The sequence below is a fragment of the Perna viridis genome, chromosome 4 (assembly GCF_037379345.1).
Source record: "Perna viridis isolate PV_CMFRI_1.1 ecotype Kerala chromosome 4, ASM3737934v1, whole genome shotgun sequence".
NCBI classification, from domain to species: Eukaryota; Metazoa; Mollusca; class Bivalvia; order Mytilida; family Mytilidae; genus Perna; species Perna viridis.
In genome coordinates, this window is record NC_142448.1 from 35,197,151 (window position 1) to 35,214,142 (window position 16,992).

Sequence of the window (16,992 nt, forward strand, 5' to 3'; positions counted from 1 at the left end):
ATTAATTAAACAAAATGAATATTTTATGAAATAACTGCTTGAGTAATGTAACTTTTAAATCAACTTCACATTTCCTATCACCGTTAATGTTTAGTTATTAGGGTAGTGGGTTCGGTTATTGGTTCTGAACTATTTGTTTACGTATTGTTTCTTTTACATATGCTGGTTGTTGTTTTTAAAGGGTCTGTTTCTTCTCCTTTGTATTTATTAATTAATTAATTTTTTTTGTATATTCGTAAAAGCATGTCTAAAGTCAAACTGAATAAAAAAACACGATTTAAAATATTTTTGGCATGTAAACATAAAAACTTGGGGAAAATACTTGTGCGGTTTATAAAATCTACCCAGTAAAATACATCTTAAGAGGATAAATATTACACTTAACATTGTCAGAGTGTGTGTCAGCATTTGTTGTTTCTTTCTTTTAAAACGAAATTACCTTCAAATGATTCGTGCGCTATATTGTAATTACTGACGCCGAAAATGTTTCCAGACAGTGTTCATTGTTTTGGCTTAAAAAAGCAAGCGAACGTTGACAAAAATTACATTTTCTTATTTAGAAAATTTTCTAGACAATGTTCATTGTTTTTGGGGTAAAAAAGCAAGCGAATGTTGACAAAAATTAAATTTTCTTATTTAGATGGATATGAAGTGAATATTTATTTTGAAAAAGTTTGTCTCGGGAACTAGCACAAATAGTATTAAGGGAAATAAATCCAAAACTACCAATCATACATATTGAAAATTTTATAAATATGCATATGTGTATCAGCAGTATTAGAATCAAATACATTGGTAAATCTTAATTAGAAAATCAATTACATTCAAGAACTACTAAATCTGAACTATCGAAATAGAAAGCCAAGTCCAACACCGAGGGGTTCTACTATGTGCAATACAAGGAATGAAGCATCAGTGTTTTAGGTATTTTGCAATCTGGAATACTGCAAAATTGCAGTTTTGGCTGAGAACTGTAAAGGTTTACCACAGCAACTCAGGATAATCCGGTCTTAAAAGCGATAGTATCAAACATGTTATACTGTACTACCGGCTGGAATTTGAGTATCGCCTACCAACGATTGAAGGAACTGTTTCTATACATTTCCGTATGGATAACAACATATCACTTAAAGCATTATAGAAACAACAAAAAATGACATCAGACCGAATACAATTTCAGTTATCATCATTGAAACCAATAAGATTTAACCAAAAAATTATGAAATTATTTGCTGAATTCTTCTGATGATTAATTGGATATTTGAGATGTCCATAACAAAGACTATAATCACAACACTACTAAGAAATGTCGCTGCCACCAGACCTATTGCTTTGGACGATTTCCTGGAATCCGATGCACAATTAAGTCTCCTGAAATATCTAGATGTGTTTCTTCTGTTGACTTTGATCTCATTAATAATCTCTTCGATTTTAGTTGCATTCAAGGGGCATTTACAACACGTCTGTGCTCCTAAAAATTAAGGGAAAAAATTTATTCAATTATGAAAAAAAAGTCATAAATGTATGCAAAATCATTTCACACAGGTAAGATATTCACGTTATTTAATATCAGGCATGTGTATTCTGCAATAAAATAAAGCTTTATTATAGGAAGACTTATAAATATAGTCCATGGCCTGGGAGAGTCCACCGTGCACCCCCCCCCCCCTTCATCAAATTCATGGTTTTTAGGTACCTTTATACCTCCCATTACCGAATCAATTTGTGGCTAAAGAATATTCTCGGATTCTTTTTCAGTATAAGCCTATATTTGTACCCCTCTGATCAAAAAGCCAAGATTTTTGTGACTCAATTGTTTGAGAGTCTTAGCCTTCTTGGTATAGCATGTGTAAATAAACTAAACAAATACATGTATAGCCCAATATCTCAGCTTTACAATAGTACCAGGAAAGTTGCGGTAACACTTAGGGTTTTGCGGTAAAATGCAAAAAATGTACCCCTACCCCGCCGAAAAATCGCTTATATTGACATATTTTCCAATGCCAAAACACCTAGAGTATTAATGCTTCAGTAAGTATTACCCCTACCCCTAGAAAACTGGTCTCAGTATCAAACAAAATTCTCATTCACGACATACTGACATTGTAGAACTCATATTTTAGTCATTCATAGTTAAGATAATGATGTACCTAACATATCTGATCAATTCAAGCGCTTAGATTTTCCTTTTGGGGTGACATTACTATACAATCTGAAAAATGGAAATTTTCAGAATTTAAGAATTTTCTACAATATCACCCGATATATTGTCTTTTTTTTTTTCAGAATACCGTGTTTAAACAAGCTATTGTGTAATACGGTTCGGTTCAATAATAATGTCTTAGCTTACAAATGAGCTCAAATAATAAATATTTGAACTTTCCCAAGTCAAGTTAGGTGGAAAATTGTCACCCCTACCTATGATAAAAAATGCTTCAACATTAACTAAAATGTTAATAATTAATATATAAACGGTGTACAATAGACATATTGGGTACTGTTGTTTAAATTAGCGATGTATTCAACATATTATCTCATTTTAGGGGCGTATTTTTCAGTTTTAATGTGATAATAATGAGTTTTTTATAAAAAGGGGAATTTTCAGAATTTCATATTTTGTTCAATTTTACCTATAATTGGCAATTTCTTTCACATACCGTACTTCAAACAAGCTTTTGTATATTCAAATACAATTATTTTTTAAAAAGCCCAAGTAATAAATATTTGAACTTTTTCAAGTGGAAAATTGCCACCCCTACCCATGATAAAAATGCCTCAACATGAACTAAAATGTTAATTTTTTGGCTTATAAACGGTGTACAATAGACATGTGTTCTAGTATTTTGATTATTGATGCATTCAACATACCTACTCATTTCAGGCATGTATTTTTCAGTTTCAATATGACAATAATGAGTTTTTCATAAAAAGGGGTATTTTCGGATTTTCATATTTTCTTCCATTTCAACGGTAATTGGCATTTTTTTTCAAGTACCTTACTTCAAACAAACTTTTGCATATACAAACACATCTATGTAGCAACTAAGCTAACTAATGAGCCAAAGTATCGCATATTTTAACGTATTCCAAGCCGTAAAGGCGAAAGAATGGTACCCCATAGCCACTAAAATGTCTGTGAAAAACCCAGAATTCGTATGTGGTAGATTTGCATTTTTTAAATGGTGTTGGATACATGTATGCCACTCATTTATCGTAGTTGCTTCTTTGAAACCTTATATGTATAAAAATAATGATAGCAAACAAAACCAAATCATGTAAAAACTGATATTTTAAAGAAAAAAATATACAATTTACGTGCTAAAATGCGTGATAATCTGTTTCATTTTTAATTTCCTTTTTTATAATATTTTGTGGTCTACAAGACAATAAAAGCTTAATTTTGCTTGACAATATGATTGATACAAGAAGATCTCCATGATAAATGCCAGACAGACATTGCGTACAGTTTGTGTATGCTATAAACGATCATTTTCTTTCACATTGGGGCAGATTTTAGTGGGTAGGGGTACCATACTTTCGCCCAAATGGCCTGGAATACGTTTAATTGCACGTTGCCTTGGCTCGTTAGAAAGGTAAGATGATACATAAATGTCTTTGAATATACAAAAGTTTGTTTGAAGAAGGGTACTTGAAAAACATTGCCCATTACAGGAAAAATGGAAGAAAATATTAAAATCCAAAAAATTCCCAATTTTATGAAAAACTCATTACTGTCAGCTTAAAACTGAAAAAAAACTCGCCTGAAATGAAAAGAAATGTTAATACATTGATAATTAAAACAATAGTACTCAACATCGATTATGTGCTAAAAATTAACATTTTGGTTCATATTTAGTTATTCTTTTGATGGATGGGGTGGCAATTTTTCACATAATTGCACTTGGAAATGTTCAAATAGTTATTACTTGAGCTTATTACAAAGCTAAGACACTATACATAATTGTATTTGAATATACAAAAGCTTATTTGAAGTAGGGTACTTGAAAAAAAATGTCAATTATAGGTGAAATGGAAGGAAATATGAAATTCTGAAAATTCCCCTTATTATGAAAAACTCATTATTGTCACATTGAAACTAAAAAATACGCCCCTGAAATGAAAATAAAAGTTGAATACATCGATAATTAAAACAATAGCACCCAAAATGTCTATTGTGCACCGTTTATATGCCAAAAATTAACATTTTAGTTCATGTTGAGGCATTTTTATCATGGGTAGGGGTGGCAATTTTCCACTTGAAAAAGTTCAAATATGTATTACTTATACTCTTTAAAAAGCTAAGACACTTTATAATTGTATTTGAATATACAAAAGCTTGTTTGAAGTACGGTATGTGAAAAAAAATTGCCAATTATAGTTGAAATTGAACAAAATATGAAATTCTGAAAATTCCCCTTTTTATGAAAAAACTCATTATTATCACATTAAAACTGAAAAATACGTCCCTAAAATGAGATAATGTGTTGAATACATCGCTAATTAAAACAATAGTACCCAACATGTCTATTGTACACCGTTTATATATTAATTATTAACATTTGGGTTCATGTTTATGCATTTTTATTCATAGGTAGGGGTGGCAATTTTTCATCTAACTTGACTTGGAAAAGTTCAAATATTTATTATTTGAGGTCATTTGGAAGCTAAGACATTATATTAATGTAGCACACAAAAGCTTCATTGAACTACGGTATTCTGCAAAAAGGAAAATAACTGGTGATATAGAAGAAATTCTGAAATTCTGAAAATTCCCCTTTTTACGATTTTATAGTAGTTATTACCCCAAAAAGAAAATCTAAGCGCCTGAATTGATCAGATATATTGGGTACATCATTATGTTAATCATGAATACCTATAATATAAGTTTTACAGTGTCAGTATGCTGTGAATGAGAATTCTGTTTGATACTGCGACCAGTTTTCTAGGGGTAGGGGTAATATTTTTAACATTTTTGGAAAATCCATTCTTGAAAAATTCGTGGTTTATTTATGTAGCAAATTAAATTATCTATCGAAGGATACCAAATTTGAGACGTTTTAGTTGAGCAGTAACTTGTAGAGTCGAATTTATGTGACTTTTGACCGAAAAATCGAAAATCCCATTTTTCGCATTTTTTATGAATTCTGACTATGAAAATCACTAAAATTCATCAAAAGAACCCCAGAAGTAAAAATTGTGATAATACTAAATAGAAAATACCAAATAAGCCATTTATAACTGAAGCATTAATACTCTAGGTGTTTTGACATTGAAAAATTTAGCGATTTGTCGGCGGGGTAGGGGTACATTTTTCGCATTTTACCGCAAAACCCTAAGTGTTACTGCAACTTTCTTGGTAATATTGTAAAGCTGAGACATTGGGCTATATGATGATATATACATATGTCAGTTTACTACGTTCTGTAGAAAAAAGACGTTTGTATAACAAAAAAAAAAACTTAAAAAAAGAGATTTTTGGTTCAACGAGGTATAAAAAGTAGCCAAAAAATACAAAAATGCTTCCGTTTATTTTTTGGCGACAAAACGATTCGTAAATGGGAGGTACAAGGGTACCTGAAAATCATATTTTGGTTGATCTGTGGGGGGTGCACGGGGGTTATCCCAGCCCACGTACTAATATGTTATTTAGCGTCCGTGTCGTCTTACATTAATTTTGTAGGTTTAAATAGACTTGGGACGACTGTTCTACAGTCCCAGTATTTTACCTTTCGTATTTGCACCGGAAGATCAGACAGCGAAACCTGGGAATTAGAACCAGAATTTCAATATCCTATTGTAAAACGAGTTATAATTGTATTTAGATCAACTACAAATGGACATTACAAGGGACGATTGTCAGATTGGTGGGTTTTCGACACGCAAATATCATATTTTTTTTTCCAATTTTGCTTAATTCTTACAAAGAAAGTAAAAAGCAGGCATGAAATAACCAAAATTGTACACAACTTTTTATGGTTCCGAACAATTCAATGATTTGAAACATAAAATTGCAATAAGAAAAGATTTTTTAAAATTTTTAAGCCGCGAATGGTGGCTTTTTTTTTTTTTTTTTTTTTTGTATCCAAAAAATTAAATAATGTGCGATAAAGATGAGAACGAACCCGTTGACGATTTATTAAAATAAGTTTTGTTCGGAACCGATAATCGTTGGTCGTATTTACCAGTTAGCAGGTTAACAGTTGCCTCGATCGTTGAGTCCACAACTGTATGTGATTTAGTTGTTGAGTTTTTAAAGACATCCGCTACTATCAAATTACTCTCTTTCTCTGAAAGACAAATTATTTCATATACTTTAATATTTAAAAAATAGTTGCGTATTTCTATTCCACTGTAGTAATGAGAAGAAATAGATTTTTTCTGTATCGGGAAAATAACCCACGTGAGTATTCCTCTACATACCGATCACCTGTCCATCTGGCCGGAGATTATTTTCAGTAAACGTTTGTGTTTACTCAACCAAATCTTACATAAGTGAGGACATAACAGATTAAAAGACACCAATTGATTTAGGGGTCACTATGTCAAAGATCAAGATCATGCATACCTTATAAAACATATGTATTAAATAAATGCATTTTTTCCTCAAAAAAGTAAATCTCCACTTTTGCCTTTTACCCTTCCTGGGACATAGGTAGACTACAAGCTGTCTCAAATTCATCCTGTCCTGGACAGTTCTTTCCAGTTCAATCCAGTATTTTCCTAGTATTCTCATGTCTACCTCCAAATTTTTTAACCAGTTGTTACATGGTCTACCTCGTTTCATTTTTCCATGGGGGTTCAACGTAATGGCCTATCGTGTGGTGTTGGTTGGTGGTTTCCTGAGCGTTTCCTCAAATCACATCCAGCGTCTCTACAGTTTGTTTCTGTTTTTATTTTTGTTTTCTTTGCCATAACTCTGCGTTGCTGATTGCATTTGGTCAAAAGATATAGACGATGCGTCTCAAATAGGTACTTATTAATGTTTGCACTCATTTAACTGTAGCGACAATGGTCCTTCATGTTTCCGCATCATACAAGAAGACTGCCTTAACATCGCTGTTAAAAATCTTCGGATTTGTGTGTCTTTGCAGATCTCTGGAGCTCCAGATGCTGTTTAGTTGTTGAAAAGCTGCCCTGGTATTTTGAATTCTGGCTTTCAGATCCTAATCTGTGCCACCTTTCTTTTCCACTCTGGCTAGATATTTGAATTTTGTGACATCCTCTAGAGGTTGTTGGTCTGGTTTAATTTGTTTTGTATGATGGGTGTTTGTCCATAGAACCTTTGTTTTGTTCTTATTTTTTTTCTCAATCAAGTTTGATCTGATATTACAGATATTTTGTTGATCTTCTTTTGCATTTGGTGATGAGTATGCAAAATGAGAGCTATATCGTCTGTGAAGTCTAGGTCTTCCTGTTGTGTCCAGGGTGACCATCGGATACCATTTTGCGAACGATTGGTTGGTTTTTTTTTTCATAATCCAATAAATTGCCGAAAGGAAAAGAAAGGTGGTAAAAGTAAGCATTTATTTGCATTGTGACTGATGCTCCCAAAATATAATCTGGTCTACTCATTGAAATATCATAACTCTTCGAAAAACTTTAAACTAACTTATCATTCCGAGAAATGGTTCAAAACGGGTTCACATAAAAATTCAAATTTCAGGAAATATTACCTTTATCCTGGTAGCTAAATTAAATGATTTTGAATTGTAAAAGGTTCGAAAAAGCACTGTCTAGCCTTCCGCTAAGGGTATAATTCTCATTGTATGATACGTTCCTATCAGTCCTTACCTAATCGAACCCCTTGTGGATTTATAATTTATTTGCTATAGACAGGTGTTCGGTATATCCAGATTAAAATGCATCTAAGCTGATACAATGAGACTGTCAAAAATCCAACTGTGGACAGGTTGGTTGTTTATTCAGAGAATGGTTACGATATATCTTACTGTATGTCGAAATTAAGACTTTTATGAAATTTTCAAACTGAAAAATAAATAATTTTAAAAATAATTACCAAAATGGTCTTGACTTACCAACTCCTCTTACTGTCCACAACGAAGGCAATGTTTGCATTGAACTAAATCTCAAATCAATGATTTCAGACTTGCGCGTGTTGTTGCATACTTTTGATAACATAAAAGTTGTTCCATGAACCTTGACAACCTGGCAAATATCAATGAAATCAGAGTTGCTGGAAATGGAAATCTTAAATGCCTTCTTGTTGCACTCACTTTCATGACTCAACTCGGAGTCCAACTTAGACTCGTCATGATAACACTGTATGTCTAGCTCACAATATTCATTGACGTAAAAGTAAATGCTGATATCAAGTGCTCCATCAGATAACTGATTATCAAAAACTGTAGCAGTAATCGTTGCTGATGGATAGAAGTTTGTTTCTATTTCAACATACTCCAACAGTGAAACAGGAAAACCGTTTCCAGACAATGAATACTGCTTGCATGTCCGCACCAACAGTGTTTTGCTGTCTGTATTTGAGCCTCTTGTTTCCCCATCTTTATTTTAAGAAAGGATAAAATGCAATATGGTTAAATATTTTTATTTTAATTCATGTGAAACATTTGGGCTAAATACTTACAAAATGTTGATGTCAAGTTTGTTAGTTCAAGTATCGATAAGAACAGCGTCAAATCATCACAGTTGCCATCACAAAAGTGATTTGAAAATGCATGCTTTTAAAATGGCTTATGATTTTTATACAAATTAATTTCAATGAAAGTAACTACATCACAAAGCATAAAGTAAGCCTCCAAATAATAACGCTTTTGTTGATATTGTCTTGTTCTTCTTTATTATTATTATTATTGTCATTGTTATTTTGTTTGTTTTATCATGTTGCTGTTTTGATTTGCATTGTCGACGCCCAGTATATATATATAAATATATATCCGTGCATTTATTATCGCAATCAAACATGACTGGTGACATATATATATATATATATATATGTCATCAGTCATGTTTGATTGCGATAATATATATATATATATATATATATATATATATATATATATATATATATATATATATATATATATATATATATGTCATCAGTCATGTTTGATTGCGATAATAAATGCGCGGATGTAACAAATGAAGCAGTGGAAGTTGTAAAATGGATGTGAACAATCAGTTTATACTCTCAAAGAGTCGTGTTTAAGGAGGTAGACCTAGGGTAAGGGACGCAACTCTTAAAATCATTCAAACGTTTGTATTCAGCATTTTACATCAATCTTATGACAGCATCTAATTAGGTTGGATTTATTTTATTCTGTTTCAAAACAAAAGCTTGAGAGGCTTTGGTGAAATTGAATATAATACAAACATATCACTGATTTCATGAGTTATGTCCCTTACCCTAGCTCTACCCCCTTACATAAGGAGGGAATTATGAGGCATTAAAGAAGCAGCTTCAAAATATATTCCTGCGTGTGATTTGTTTAGCTGTATTCATTTTTACAATACACAATTATGTTTTGGTTTAGCATCATCATTTTCAGAAACCGAATTTATATTTTTTTTCAGAGACATCTTCTGATAAAACCAAAAATGATTTTAAAAAACACCTTACCTGTATAAAACATCCAATCAACAAATCCCTCCGATCCTACCCATACATCCTCGACATCAAACACGTATGATCCCTGGTGGGCCTCAAATAAACTTGTCGTAACTATATGCGAATTGGTGGCCAGGTCATTCAAGTGCTGAAATTCTATAGTCATGGATTCATTGTTCCAACCAACGTTAAATTTTCCAGGTAATATATTAAACCCTTTACCGTAAGGCTGGAATAGAATATCCGACAGACCGAAACACGTGGAAATATTGTCATGGTTGAAAATCAAATGTAGTACTCCTGTTTTGTTGACAATAAAAAATAAATTAGGTTTATTATCAACATCTTCAAAATCCCCCGTTATTGCAAAGGATAACGCATGCATACCGTGCTTAAAAATTCCTCTTTTTTCTAATGACACAAAAATTTCTGGAGAGTCTTCATATATCGTTCCTATTCTAAAGGTGTGCTCTAGAACAGTCCCAATAACTAAACCTGAAATATTAAAAAAAATAAGATAAATAAGAACCGCATACATTAACTAAAACTATGGGTCATATGTGTTTATAGTTCCTACAATAAGACAGATATTTACATTACATTACATTACATTACAATACATTACAAAAGTATATTAATAATGTGAAAATTACGCAGTGTTTAGATAAAATATTTCAACGTAAATCAGCATTTCCTCTACCTGAGTAATTGTTAATTTGATAGCATATTCTTACCTGTTTTCAATATTATAACACAAGCTTTCGATAAGCCTGTCATCTCTTCTCAGTGACAAATTCAGCACATTCAAAACCCGACTTATAAAAGACAATGTGTTCCTTTTCATGTAAGGCAGCTTTTATTTTTTATTATTTCATCTTGTTCTATTTCTTATACCATATAAATTCATTATTAACTTCTTTTTAAATTCCAATTTTAAAGTATCAGATACAAAAATCGAAGGCACGTATACAATTCCAAACATACGCGATTATCTTCGATTCATGAAAACTTATATATATTGTCATTTTTTATTAATTCTTTAATATACAGACGCTGTGAAGTCAGCTATATATCTTAACCTACACTTAGAGATCGATGATAAAGGAAAACTATTGACCAAACTATGTGACAAACACGATGATTTTTCATTCTGTATTGTCAACTTTCCTTTTATCTATGGCAACACCCCTTCAGCACATGCTTATGGAGTTTTCATATCATAATTCATACGTTATGCCAGAGCCTGTCGTAACTACGCAGACTTTTTATATCGCGCTAGACTTCTTGGAACAGGGCTCTGTTGCTACAAGATTAAAATCATCACTACAAAAGTTTTATCATCGTCATCATGAGCTCGTGGATCGTTACGGTGTATCTATTTGCACCATGAAAACTGATTTGTTCAACGTGTCCATAGATTTCCTTTCCTCATTCGTCTACCCTGGACTTGACTTTTTATGAACAACTCGGTGGGTGTTTATAAAACAGCAGAGGACGCTTACCCTACCGGTGCAACTGGTCCATGCTTCCAGTTTTTAGTGGAGTCCGACTTGCTCAATTACTTTTGTTACTTTGTATGTATTATTCTTGTTTTTTATGTTCTTTGTTGTGTATTCTGTTTCCCGTGTCTGGTCTTTGTCCCCGGATTAAATTCTTTTGATTTCCGCTAGAATCTTGGTTCCCTTGATTACTCGGATGCATTGTACTGGCTAAGCTATAGAACAGTGCTTATTTGAAGACGAAGTCCCAGAAAATTTAGGTTTATAACTATATGCTTTTAAATTATGAGTGCGTTTTCTTTTCATTGGAGTGTTCTCTTTTTCCTACCTCCAAAAGTGAAAAGGTACATAATGTAATATATATCCATGAAAGAACCATATCTATGGTAATCATACACAACATAAATATTAGAAGATCGTAATAATGAAACTAATTATCGCAAATACCTGTAAGAATAATCAAGTAAGATTGATTTCAAATTGACTAAATCATTTAAAAGCACATCTATGCATGATTTGTTGATTAGTTAACATGTATTGGAAGGAATAATGTTGAGTTATATTCATGGTGAGTTTCTACATACATCAATTACGAATACTACCCTGGAGACAACATCTTTGTAATTTGTCGCATAAGCTTACATAAATTGTTGAGAACAGAAGGTGATCAAAGCTTTTTTTAAGTAATATTCGGCCTTTTAACATATTTTTCTGCGAGAAGGATTTTTCTGTCACTATCAAATGATGAGCACTTAAACAAATAATGGAACTCATCCCCAATATCTCCCGAATTACATAAATTTGATAATAAAAAATTACCATATTACTATTTAACATTCAGATGAACATTCAGATCTTTTGTCCTTTTTATAGTTCGTGCTACAATTTTTCATTTAATATTTAAGAGTCTTGAAACTTTAGAAGAAATTAAATCAATCGATCTCTAAAAAAACTCACATAAATAAATGATTTATAAGTATCTTTTGAAAAAAAAAAACAACCTTATTATCAGACAGTAGAGAAAAGATGTTTTTTCGAGTCTGACTGGTATATTTTGCGCATCTAATCCGTATAACCCTACCTAATATCTATTCGTGATGTTTTTAACATCATAACGATAGTAACTCATGAATATTTTCTATGTTTTGTTCCCGATATATTCAAAGTACGTTAGCGTATTAAGCATATTTAACATGAAGCAAGCAAGCGCAAGAAAATTATTCAGACTTGATACAACACAGGTTGATACAAGCATTACAGCCCTGTGTAACTTAGTTAAATCCATTGTTTTTAAAGTTATTTCCATAAATCCTCAATTTCTAGTAGTGGTGACTATTTTTTCGACAGATCAAAAATCTCACACAGAATGATGACCATGTTTTCCGACAGATCAAAAATCTCCTCACACAGATTTAGCCCCGACAAAAGAATAGACTCGAAGCAGCAGCGCTCAGCTTGTCGTAAAAGGCGAGTAAATTGTGCTCAGAACGCTGGCTGGAGCTAGGGCGCTCTGCCCACAGAGCAAATGGGTTGTGTGCCCCAGGTGGTGGAATGGGGTACCTCTGCCATGTTACATGCTGGGGTCGTCAGGCCATACTACGGAAAACCTGACCGCAAACAATTGTGGTGCAACGTGTTGGGAAAGATACCACGTTCCTTGCACGTAAAAGAATCCTTTTGTGGTATTCTCTTTGGAGTAGGAACCATAGGTCTCCGCCACAGGAGGCTTAATTGCCCGACCCTACCCACCTCTCCCTTTTTCCAGTGGCAATCAAAATTTGTCGACCCCATTATCCTTGTGAAACTTCTCATTTTTCAGTTTATCACCATTTCATGTTCATTTTAGCATCCATTTCATGTTCATTGCCTGAATATAGCTGAAATATTGAACCCCTAAAATCAATCCCACAGATTGCTAAGGATATCCTACCAAATATTCATGCCATGTTCGGTTACAGTCCATCCTACTAGTAGTCTCAGAAGAAAAGATTTTCAAGTTTGGAAATATAAAATTCGAACAAATATGAATATCAGGACCCATTACTCAATCATCTGTTCACAGACCCTTCTGAAAGTTTCGGAATAGGTCGAACTCATCATGCTGAACAATTTTACTCCCTGCCAGATTTTAGCTTAACCACACTGTTTTGAGTTATTTGCATAATTCTGCAATTAGATCCCCATGTTGCATTTTTAGTAATAGCTTTCACGTTTTTCGCAAGATCAAAAATCCCCAGAAAGAAATTGTTAGATGTGACACAGTGTTCTACATTTACTTTTAAGTTTTGTTTCAATCCATCCAGTTGTTTTAGAGGAGAAGATTTTAAAGTTGCAAATGTAAAATTCAGTAAAAATCCATTTCAGGACCCATAACTCATTAATTTGTCAACAAGACTTTCTAAAAATTTCGGCAACGGTCCATCTCAGCATGCTTAACAAAACTCTCTACCTGATTTTAGCTTAACCCAACTGTTATTGGGATATTAATTCTGCAGAGTGCCCCCTATGGTCTATTTTTAGAAACAGCGGTCATGTTTTGCCTGATCAATATTCCCGCACAAGGATTGTTGAAAATACCCTGAGGAACATTTATGCAAAGTTTGTTAGGTTACATTCGGTCATATAGTTTCAGAGGCGATGTTTCAAAAAACTGAAGACAACGGATGATAGACACATAGTGATGGCAATAACTTAAAAGGCCTTTCGGCCAGGTGAGCTAAAAAGGAAAAATAGCAACGAAGATCTAGTATTGTTTATTTCATATAGATATATTCTGTTCGAATCATTTTACAGCTTTAGAAATCACGAAAAAAAATCTTTCAAAATGTAAAAGGGAGACATGCACTTAATTCTGCACACCATAGAATGCATTTAATACCACCAACCAGTCAACAATAACACACAAAAATGAATCTAAACACATCAAGGCAAAGATTCAGCATTTCCTTCTCTTTTCAAATCACGTCAAAATTTGCTACTATTCTTATTTCTTTTTTTACAAGAAAATATGCATTACAATTTTGATTGTAGATGTCTGATTATTTTTTGTTCGTTTATTCCTTGTTTATTGATTTTGTTTTGCGACCCATGTGTTTCCTATCACATCATAGATTCTTAAACAAGTACTCAATGAATCTTTGCCCCAAGTGCCGTTTAACAAAACATGAATTCATTGATGACCAATGTACTTTCCATATAAAGGATAGTCCATATCAAATTAAAGATATTTTTATCAATGATGTCAATGTATTTGATGTCCAGGTAATTGCTGCATGTGCCTTTACAGTTGTTAGTTATACTGCTTTTTAATTATTCTAATCATTTAATATAGACTTTTCTATTATGGTCAAACGAATGAAAATTCATATAGACTTTTCTGTTATGGTCATAGGCATAAAAATTCATGTAAAATTAAATTGGTAACATCAGAAGCGAATACCTATAGCTGATTAATGACAGAAATCTTAACATAAAATAATTTGCAAAAAATGTAAGTTGCAGGCAAAAAAAAATAATTTGTATTTACTAAAACCCTAACACAATATGAAATACTTGTACTCTATTTTATGAAATCCAGTCTCTCACACTGAGGTGCCTGACAGATTGATGAAATGTTACAAGGATCTTTTATTTCGGAGAAATATGGCATTATACAATAAACAGGTTGTCTCCCTTTCACATTTTTTTTTACTTTGACAAGTACATAAATGAAAAACAGATCTTTTCTCATCAGATCTAGGCTATGAACACGTAGTTGTCTTCATTTACCCATGTCAAAATCAAATTCTATGATCACATGTCACAGATGAGTGTCAGTTTTAAAATACAGCAACTTATTCACATTATCACAAGTCACAGTTGAGTGTCAGTTGTACAATACAGCAACAAATTGACATTCACTTCAATGTTTTTTATGGTATGCTTATATATATTATTTGGGCAATACCAAACTGCTTCATGTACACATTAAAACAAATGTCAAAAGGTTGCATATATCAATTTCAAATAGTCAAAATGAATGTATAAATACAATAAAACAATGTATGAACTAATTCAATTGTGTGCTTGAATCTGAAAAATGAAAATCATAAAATTTGACAGAAAATAACAGCATATTTTGTATTTCCTAGAGAAAGTAATTGAAAGAATAATATAGGTTTATATAGGTTTATATATTTGTAGATGTTAGTTATATCCTTACTTTTCTGAAAGTCTCTATTATGCTATCTTAATCTTTAAAAAAAAAAATAGAACACACTCAAAAATGGTTCTATAAAAAACATGCAATTTTTTTAGTAGTGATATAGAAAAGGATTAAGGAAGAAGAATACAGTAGTGTATAGCATAGTTTTTTAAAGGAAATTTTCTAAATATTTTTTCCATTGCAAAAAGGTCTATTTCAGCTGTAATATCTATCCTCTCATAAATCATTAATACTATCAACCATAAAAAACACTGTCTATAAATAAGCCTACTGAAGATAATTTATCCATCTTATTTTATGTGTACAAGATAATCATGAATCTATTTTTTTTTCTTCACGTTTCTTACAAGAATCAGTAACGAAACAAAAAAATATCATTTTGAATTTCATTTAACTGTATTTGCTTGGACGTAATAGTAATTCCATTGTCTAATAAAAATGTGTTACTATCTTAAAAAGGTGTATTGGAATGTAATTATCAGTTTATTAGTAAGTTCATCTGTTCACCCCTATTGAAACACCAATCATGGCAGGTTTTTTTAAAGACATTTTTTTAAAGATCAGTAAACTCTACATATGAAATCAACTACCTATTTTCATCCTGATTTAAAATATCAAAAGAAATCTGTTACCATCATTTTCACCAGTGTAATAAATTGTCAAAGTTAAAATTTGTTACTGCTCTACTTACTGACCATTTTTTCATTGCAAATTTAGTTACCAATTTTTATTTCAAAATGCCCCACCTGAAGGTATCATATAAAATAAGAATTATTTTGAATTGAAAAAAATAAGTAAAATAATAATTTGTAAGACTAAAGCTGTTAAGGTGGTTTGTCATGTTGTCATGACTACAGGATTACAACTTTTCCTTGCTTTCTTTGATCAAAATAACCTTAGCCTCGTCTGCACCTCTGTGAATAAACCCTAAAGGAAAAGATAATTTAAATTTTTTTCACTCAGTTTCTATATGTATATTCCAAAATAATTCCTAATTCAAATAAAACCATTTTATTTAAGTTATGAAAATAAAAAGGCTTACCAAATAAATCTTTTCAATAATAAAAAAGAACCTTAAAATCATGTTCTAATATTTTTCATCAACAAATTTCCTTTTCCAACATCTGAAGATTTAAGTTATATTTGCAGGCACATCAGAAAATACTTAAATTGTAAATGAATTCCATCACACTCATAGATGCAGAAGTATTGAATGATGATGAATAATATAAAATTGATACATAATCTAAAATAAAAACACACAAACACATAACAGTAAATAACTGAGGTACTAGTAATTAACAACTTCACAGTAACATAAAACATCGCTGTTCGACAGAGAGATGATGACCTGCTACTCCAGTCATCCTTTACAAGAATTTTAAAATATACTTTATAAATAGGGTATGTAAGTCTCGTTCTAGTATCATTTTCTTTACTGCAATTTCCGATGTAGAACTTATTGAAAACCGGAGATCGGTCTGTATTCTACTGTTTACTCAAAATGCTGTATAATAATGCAAAATCTTCTATTTTATATTTTTTTTGACTACCTTTATCATGTAGAAATAGATATTTGTCATTCTTTATCGGTATTTTTACACAGATAGATGTTTTGCATACAACGCTCTCTAAATGACAATTCTCCAAGCTTTTGAATGGTAGACTAGGATCCATTCTCATGAAATCACGAGGTCACATGACAA

At 31.9% G+C, this 16,992-nt stretch overlaps 1 protein-coding gene across 1 annotated transcript; it reads right to left on the minus strand.

Annotated features, from left to right (window-relative positions):
* Positions 1-777: 777 nt before the first annotated feature.
* Positions 778-10,360, minus strand: LOC148619882 (uncharacterized). The gene is made up of 5 exons (XM_088577061.1): positions 10,318-10,360; positions 9,596-10,078; positions 8,037-8,519; positions 6,183-6,287; positions 778-1,471 (listed from the first exon to the last, which is right to left on the minus strand). Exons 1-5 carry the CDS (start codon positions 10,358-10,360, stop codon positions 1,218-1,220), a joined length of 1,368 nt encoding a protein of 455 aa, XP_088433187.1. The 3' UTR covers positions 778-1,217.
* Positions 10,361-16,992: the final 6,632 nt, after the last annotated feature.

Bases quoted from the DNA above. Each gene is read 5' to 3' on its own strand.
- LOC148619882 (XM_088577061.1), bottom strand. From the start codon at position 10,360: ATGACAGGCTTATCGAAAGCTTGTGTTATAATATTGAAAACAG. The intron at 10,079-10,317 runs GTAAGAATATGC...TTAATATTTCAG, and splicing joins TGTTATAATATTGAAAACAG to GTTTAGTTATTGGGACTGTT. The intron at 6,288-8,036 runs GTAAGTCAAGAC...TTTGTCTTTCAG, and splicing joins GTGGACAGTAAGAGGAGTTG to AGAAAGAGAGTAATTTGATA.